The sequence below is a fragment of the Limulus polyphemus genome, unplaced genomic scaffold (assembly GCF_000517525.1).
Source record: "Limulus polyphemus unplaced genomic scaffold, Limulus_polyphemus-2.1.2 Scaffold8285, whole genome shotgun sequence".
Taxonomy (NCBI): domain Eukaryota; kingdom Metazoa; phylum Arthropoda; class Merostomata; order Xiphosura; family Limulidae; genus Limulus; species Limulus polyphemus.
This window is the reverse complement of record NW_013673895.1, coordinates 12,692-21,746: the sequence shown is the minus strand read 5'-3', so window position 1 is coordinate 21,746 and position 9,055 is coordinate 12,692. Positions and strand designations below refer to the sequence as shown.

The 9,055-nt window shown below is 33.7% G+C and overlaps 1 protein-coding gene across 1 annotated transcript; it reads left to right on the top strand.

Moving 5' to 3' along the window:
- Positions 1-4,432: 4,432 nt before the first annotated feature.
- Positions 4,433-8,484, top strand: LOC111083132 (the record flags this gene model as incomplete). Its single annotated transcript, XM_022379408.1, has 3 exons — positions 4,433-4,546; positions 6,256-6,417; positions 8,398-8,484. Coding segments are annotated over exons 1-3 (363 nt in total), but the record flags the coding sequence as incomplete, so codon positions are not given.
- Positions 8,485-9,055: the final 571 nt, after the last annotated feature.

Genomic DNA, 9,055 nt, shown 5'->3' with positions numbered 1-9,055 from the left:
CCTACAAAGCGCTCTATGATGAGATAGTTATTAACTCTATATAGCACTGACTCTGCTTCATGCATTGCATTTTTGATTAACTTGAATAATACTCACTAGATGGTAGCACAGTAAATGATATATTAACATTACGATTTCACTTAACGTTATTTTTAAATTATTATTTGAAGCCTTTCTAATTGGGTCACAGTTCACAAAAATCTAAAACCCAGTACCATAACATACCCCCTTCTTGTTTTGTAAGCTATCTTTAAGCACGTTTGTTTAAATAACATTTTGAAAAATGATATCAGCGGATATATTCTTAAATAATGTAAAACTAACCCTCAAGTATTATAGATTCGCTCTCTACCAGAAACCGACAAGTAATTAAGGGGGAAAAACCATTTTAAAATATAATTAGAACTATTACAACTGTCTCGAAGGAAGGAAACGATGAGATCGGTCGAACCGAGATTTTAGAAATTACAAAATGTTTTGTTTGTAAAGTACAATTTGTTTATTACAAATGATATTAATTTTTAAATTCTTGTAATGTAGAAGAAAACAGGAGAAGAACAAAGGTGCGTGAACTTTCAACTGGTAGAGAAACTATGTGAAAATCTGCAGTTGGATAACTGTATAGCGATTGTTCTGCCCACATTGGAGAATCGAACCCCGGAGTTTAGCATTGTAAGTGCATTAACCTGCCGCTGACCATCTGGGGAACTTGTAGGAGTATGTTCGAGGGAATGATAACCCATCTTAGAAGTCAATATTGCTGAGTTAGCTTTCTCAAACAACGTACCCTTCTTATGTAAAGTTCAATTAAAAAAGAGAGAGGCTAATTAATCTGTTCGTCTAGTAGCTTCATGACTCAAGTAACAAAACTTTCTTCCTATAAGATGAAAATATAAACCGTATTCAGTAAACGATCCCCAAACTGTGATTGTTATGGGTTGAGAACCGTATTCAGTAAACGATCACCAAACTATGATTGTTATGGGTTGAGAACCGTATTCAGTAAACGATTCCCAAACTATGATTGTTATGGGTTGAGAACCGTATTCAGTAAACGATCCCCAAACTGTGATTGTTATGGGTTGAGAACCGTATTCAGTAAACGATCCCCAAACTGGGATTGTTATGAGTTGAGAACCGTATTCAGTCAACGATCCCCAAACTGGGATTGTTATGTGTTGAGAACCGTATTCAGTAAACGATCCCCAAACTGTGATTGTTATGGGTTGAGAACCGTATTCAGTAAACGATCCCCAAACTGTGATTGTTATGGGTTGAGAACCGTATTCAGTAAACGATCCCCAAACTGTGATTGTTATGGGTTGAGAACCGTATTCAGTAAACGATCCCCAAACTGTGATTGTGTATGTAGACACTATAATTCTAATCATGGCTCCATGAAACTACAGTGTATGTAGACACTATAATTCTAATCATGGCTCCATGAAACTACAGTGTATGTAGACACTATAATTGTAATCATGGCTCCATGAAACTACAGTTGTATGTAGACATTATAATTGTAATCATGACTCCATGAAACTACAGTTGTATGTAGACATTATAATTGTAATCATGACTCCATGAAACTACAGAGTACGTAGACTACATAGCTCTCATCTTGTCATGGCTCCGTAAAACTACAGTGTCGACACAATACAGTACTAGATGGCGCAGTTAAGTTTGTTTACCCAAGTGCTTTATTGCTCTATGCTAATCAATCGAATCAATAAACTGATGATGAAATTGTCTAAATACGTGAAGCACAAACATCTTTTCGATAAGTAAATTCCAATCATCAAAACTCGTTACCATGGTACATCTCCATGGAAATATTTCCCACCGCTATTTCTAGTCATTTTAGCAATGTGTTATTTGAACCGGACAGTGGTAACGGTAGCGTTACCACCAAGTGAGATTCGTGAACGCAAGGTCCCACATTAGAATACCATATGGTTCTGTCACCCTTTAGTGACGTAAAACGCAGTAAAGATACAGCAGAGAACATGCGATAAAAGAACTCGTCACATGCGCATGCGTTGAGAAGCATCAGTTATAGAAACACGTGTACACGAAATATCTAAGTAAACACGGGTCGCACATGACAATTAACTCTTGCATCACATATAAACCTAAACGCGCACAAAATATGAACAAAACACGTGGGGGACAACTGTGATAGGGGAAGATCCAGGTTATGCTCAAAAGGAGGAGGGAGTGGGGTCTTTCACCAGGTTTTGAAAGCTTTCGGTAAAAAAAATATCGCTTTTTATTAGATTTAAGGTTATTTTTTACATTTCACCTGAAAATGGATTGTTAGATGTACACAACTGTTTCAATTTAAGTATAACAAAAGTGTTAAATTTAGTTCTTTTTTAGAAACGATAGTTTATCGCAGGCTTGCTTACATAACTGTTTACAAATGATACGTTGTGTAGTTCAGTTGTTGTGAACTGCAACTGTTGTATTATTGCGTCATGTAACTAGAACCTTCTACGTGTTTCTCATTGTTTTATTTGAGTATTATCGCATCATAATATCTCGTAGTGTGTGGAATGTTCTAGACCTCTAGATAGATAGTAGATCTAGAGCATATAGTAGTGATTTTTAAAGTGAAATTATTACCGACTGTATTGTAATAACAGAGCAGAGCAGAATAATTAGTCTTGTCAGTTGTGTTCTAAAATAACTAAACCAGCCTGTGAAAACTTTTACGAAAAGAGACGATTACTTAAAGCTCTTGTTTGTTTGTTTGAAGTTCAGCACAAAGCTACATAATGGGCTATCTGTGCTCTGCCCACCACGGGTATCGAAACCCGGTTTCTAGCGTTGTAAGTCCGCAGACATACCGCTGTGCCGCTGGGGCACTTAAAGCTCTGGATACAGCTGTGGTAATTAACTCTGTAATGAACATTTGTATGTGTACGTTTAACTTGTTTTAATATATATATATGTATTATTAGCCACGGCTCGTACAATGGCTCTGTGTTTCTTTCAAGTACAAACGTTTAGATCATAGCTCCATCTCTTGACCAATTTGAGATCTAATTACAGTTTTGGACCCAGGAGGTCAAACCTTTTCGATTGATGAATTTGACCACGTCCAAGGTCAAAAAGATTAATTTACTCTAATCCTGCCTAAAATGTTTTCAATTTGAGGGTGGGATGGTAAAGATTCGGATGTGTAATAAAATCGAACTGGGTATACTCGCGCCCCACGCTTGGTATTGCTTGCGCATAAAAATATAGTTAATAAGAAGGTGAGGGGGAAGGTCTTATTGGTAAGTTTACCCTAATCCTGCCTAAAAGAATTACAAGTGTCGCGGTTATTGAAGATTCCCTTTTGTTTTAAAACAAGGGGGCTGTGTACTGTTTGTTTATTGTTGAAATTTATCGCCAGCAAGTCACAGACACCTACTGTAAAGAATCCGGCCCATACATACCTAAAATATATAGGGATGTAACTCCCTTAACCAATCCTCTGGATCCGCTCCTGCATAAATATACAATATTTTTAGTAATGTCTTTACCGAAGAAATAATAATAAATTCGTTCAATTTTGAACGTAATCAAAAAGTTTTTCTTCGTGAACATTTTTTCAGTAACTTTGTTCTTACGGTTTATGATTACAAAGGAACAAGCGTAATCCTAAAAGAGTATCTGTAACAAGGGGATACACTTAAAGTTTCACCAACAATAATGTGTAGATACCAGCCTTATTTTCGTTCGGACTGAATGATAAACAAATGATAGCTTGTAGAAGAGTTGAGGCATCAAAAGTTAAAAATTAGTTTGTTCAGGGATGAGTAACGTTGTCACTCAGTAGCAAGACTTCGTTTGTTCAGGGATGAGTAACGTTGTCCCTCAGTAGCAAGACTTCGTTTGTTCAGGGACGAGTAACGTTGTCACTCAGTAGCAAGACTTCGTTTGTTCAGGGATGAGTAACGTTGTCATTCAGTAGCAAGACTTCGTTTGTTCAGGGATAAGTAACGTTGTCATTCAGTAGCAGGACTTCGTTTGTTTAGGGATGAGTAACGTTGTCATTCAGTAGCAAGACTTCGTTTGTTTAGGGATGACTAACGTTGTCCCTCAGTAGCAAGACTTCGTTTGTTCAGGGATGAGTAACGTTGTTTGTGGCATCGATTGTTCATGGATTATTATTATTAACTCAAACCACCTAGTATTTAAATAGTTAAATTTTATTTTTTAATTCTTATATTATAGTTAAAGATAACGTCAATGTACGCAGCTAACTTCTAAATACTTTCCGTAATTTGGTTAGGGTTAACTCATTGTTAACTATTAAATACTTTACTCACAAAAATTAGGACTAAGTCACTGTTATCTACAAACTACTTCATACACCAAAGTTAGGGCTAACTCACTGTAGGCCTAACTGATTGTTTGTGTGTAACATTTACAGAAAAATCAGATGGAGTTAGAAAGAGAAAGAAAACGACCCCCAAAACTACGAGAAGGCCAGAAGTTGAAGAAAAAGAATGACGAGCTCACATCAAACTTGCATAAACTTCAAGCAAGTATCCAGGTATTTCAACAAGATAGACCCAAACTACGTTAAAAGAACTTAACAGAATTGATAAAAATCTATATTTTTAAACGCTAAACCAAGAAAATTGCTTTACTTTGTAATTATAGCCTGTAGGCATAACTTCATAAGATCATGTTAGATGTTATTATTAGTGTTAGAAGTTGAAGTTATTAATGTAACGTATTTCAATTTCTTTTATAAAACTTCTAAAACAGAAATCTGTCGCAAAAAAACTAAATTTGTTAAATATTGTTACGTTTCCGTTTGTTAGTTAATTTTTCGTAAAAATTCTTTCTGAAGAAACTTTACCGATACAAGTCCTTTCTTAAATAAAACTGGGTTATTCTTTCTGAATACAACTTTGCAATACACTTAATTTCAACAGTCGCGCTATAACAAACGCTATAACTCACAACGAACGTCTCACGTGCTCAACAATATTCTCTCTCCGCAGTTCAATTACACATTACCTTACGTTCAGTTCTTACCAGTTTATATATACAAGACTACGACTTATCTGGTAGGTTCTCGACAATTAAGGAAGGGACGTGAACGTTCGAGAAGAACGTGGCGTGATACTAGTCACGTGACCTCCGCTGTCGCAATAATATGCATAGAATTGAAAGGTTAGCGATAGAACTATGTAAAATATTTAAAGGACATTTGACATAGTGTGGATTTCAATGAAAAATCGTTAAAATTAACAGATACGTCGCCTTATTTTTGCCTTCTAGAAACCCAGTCTAATTCTATAGGTTATAAGTGAGAGGCGATAATACAACTGCAACTGTCCCGAAATGTACTCGAGCTAAGCCTATCAAGATAGACTCGTGCTAAAAGATTCTAAAAGTGAAGTACGTGTGTATGTTGAAACGGGCGCTTCGAACCATATCGAATTAATTTCAACGGATTCGTTTTACTTAATGGTGTTTGTTTGAGTTTTCTTGTTATTCCGTTAAAAATAAAAAGTCAGTAAATGATTGTTATCTACACCATTTACATAACCAAAAAACAACAACAACAACAAACAAACAAAACAATTGTAGTATCAGCTACTGCTCTTTAATTTCTATTCTGTAGAATATTTACAGTTCGGAAATGACACGCTAGGTTCACTGACGCGTAATAATAAATTATGTTGTGCCTTAGGGATTGAAACAAAGTTGCCTATTCCTACTTAGAACTAACACTTTTTTGTTTGTGGTTGCTGAGAACTACGATCATTGTATGCACTCGTCACATTCGGCTCCGTGACCAGTAGCAGTTCGATCTGGAGAATTGTTCTCTCTTTAAATTAAGTTTAATAAGCACCTGTTAACGTCTTAGAAGCAAAATGAAAAATATTAATAAGTCGGAACACTGGTCGTCACAGTAAGCCATCTTGACCCTAAGCTAGCTCACAATGGTAATACAAGAAAGGTCAAATTCACACTTTACTAAAACTTTACAAACAAAAAATTTCTGTACTCTTAATGAATATTGCATAAATGATGGTCACAGTTTTAAAAAGTGCTTGATGTATTTATCTTAAAAGACTGGTTTATAATAGGTGTGTATGGCAAGAAGTACCAAATTTGTGTGTGTGTGTGAAAATATGCTTTTGTCACAAATTTCTTGTATAAACTACTCGTTTAGAAAATGACCAATCTTTAGACAAAACTTCTGCGACAAAAAACACTGCTATTACTGATTTTATTGAGTTACAGAAGAAAGAGAATCCCCTTGAAAAGATTCAAGGAGGATTTTCCAAACAACGAGCCAAAGCCAAACATTTAAAACAAAACGGGAAAAGTTTGATGGTCAGAACTCAAGAGGTCCTAACAGACAGAGAAAAACAGTGCGTCTCTGAGAATACAACGTTGAGTTTGGTAAGTTGAGTTTGAAAGTATGAGGTTTTAACTGCTTTTATTTAAAACAGTATGTTATAAATAATTTATATTTACGTACGCAAGTATTTGTATGTTTTAATAATTGAAGTTTGAAGTAAGCCTCAGTAAGATAAGGAGCACAAGAACAGGAAAGGAACGAGAGTATAAGAAAATAGACTCTCGAATACGATCGTTTTCAATATTAACTTGACTGTCACTTTTTGGTAAAAATGTAATAACATGGAGTTCAAAAATCCTAGTGTACGATAGAGGGCGTTCTTCATTATTATATATATAAGGGTGTGGCTTTTAACGACAGTAAAACATTAAACATTTGTACTTGTATGTACGTAATGCGTTTCAAATAAATGTAAGAAACAAAAATAAAAAATGCGTGAAAGAAAAACATTTAATACCACAGAGATGGGAGCTTATCAGGAATGGATTCTCTTCTGTATTTAAATAAACACGTGACGTTTATTTCGTTAAATGCTAGAGCTGAAGTTTATATGTAAACAATGTTAGAGCTGAAGTTTATATATAAACAATGTTAGAGCTGAAGTTTATATATAAACAATGTTAGACCTGAAGTTTATATATAAACAATGCTAGAGCTGAAGTTTATATATAAACAATTTAGAGCTGAAGTTTATATATAAACAATGTTAGAGCTGAAGTTTATATATAAACAATGTTAGAGCTGAAGTTTATATATAAACAATGCTAGAGCTGAAGTTTATATATAAACAATGTTAGAGCTGAAGTTTATATATAAACAATGTTAGAGCTGAAGTTTATATATAAACAATGTTAGAGCTGAAGTTTATATATAAACATGTTAGAGCTGAAGTTTATATATAAACAATGTTAGAGCTGAAGTTTATATATATAAACAATGTTAGACCTGAAGTTTATATATAAACAATATTAGAGCTGAAGTTTATATACAAACAGTGTTAGAGCTGAAGTTTATATATAAACAGTGTTAGAGCTGAAGTTTATATATAAACAATGTTAGACCTGAAGTTTATATATAAACCGTGCTAGAGCTGACGTTTATATACAAACAGTGTTAGAGCTGAAGTTTATATACAAACAGTGTTAGAGCTGAAGTTTATATATAAACAGTGTTAGACCTGAAGTTTACATATAAACATTGTTAGAGCTGAAGTTTATATATAAACATTGTTAGAGCTGAAGTTTATATATAAACCGTGCTAGAGCTGACGTTTATATATAAACAATGTTAGAGCTGAAGTTTATATATAAACAATGCTAGAGCTGAAGTTTATATATAAACAATGTTAGAGCTGAAGTTTATATATAAACCGTGCTAGAGCTGAAGTTTATATATAAAAAATGTTAGAGCTGAAGTTTATATATAAACAATGTTAGAGCTGAAGTTTATATATAAACAGTGTTAGAGCTGAAGTTTATATATAAACATTGTTAGAGCTGAAGTTTATATATAAACAGTGTTAGAGCTGACGTTTATATATAAACATTGTTAGAGGTGAAGTTTATATATAAACCGTGCTAGAGCTGAAGTTTATAAGCATTGTTTTTTTAAATTTATATTAGATATGAACAAGGAAACAAAGTTTATATGATTGAGACGAAAGTTATGAGTTTGACAACGAACTGAGAATGAAAGTTGGTATGATGTTGACCTGGTTAATATTGAACTTTTTAAGAAGTTTGATTTACTACAATTAGGCTTAAATACAGGTAACGAATTTAATTTTCATAAATGCTCATTCCTAAGATTCTTGTCCATCAGAATTTTGTAATACATTAGTTAAATACTTTTCTTATATATATATATATAAATGTATATGTTTATGTAGTTTCAGGTTCATTTTATAAATTTACGAATTTAATATTTCTAAAGTTGTCGGCCTTACTTATTTAAGACGTGTTTTAGTTTTATCCTATAAATTAATTCCTTTAAGTATTTATCATCATTTCATATCGTCGTAGAATGACGTCAAAGAATTGCAGAAAATTATTCGCCAGTCATCGAAGGAACGACTACAATTAGAGCGCCATCTGTCGAGAGCTACTGAGGTTGGTAAAAATTTCCAGTTTAATACGAATGTTCTCAGATGATAAATTTTCTAATAACGATATTCATTCGTTTTCTTTATTGTTAATATACTGACAGCAAAATTCCCCTCGAAAAATGATCAGCGTTAGAATGAAAATTTCCAGCTTGTTCTGTTTATACACATATTTTTATTTTATTTTTCGCCATGGTGACTCGGTGTAGTAGATTTTTCAGGTTTGGAAATTAATATTTACGCTGCATTCCGTTTGGAGATGAAAGAAGAATGAGAACAAATTCCAAGGCGATATGAAGAGTATATTCCCCGCTTTTATACAGCATTTAATCGTGATTACGATATAGAAGAATATTCAGTTTGCTCCTCATTTGAGAGGATAAAACGAATTAAAAATACTGGCCAAATAACTCGGAACTTTCTTTGTTTCCGAATACATTTTCACGTATTTTATTTTATTTTGGCTTTGTATTAGACTTGAGTTTCACGAAAATGGTGTCATAATTGGTTCATTATAATTAGATAGACAGGGTGGTTTTGCTCAAGCACAAATTCTGCACAGTTTGCTATCTGCTTTG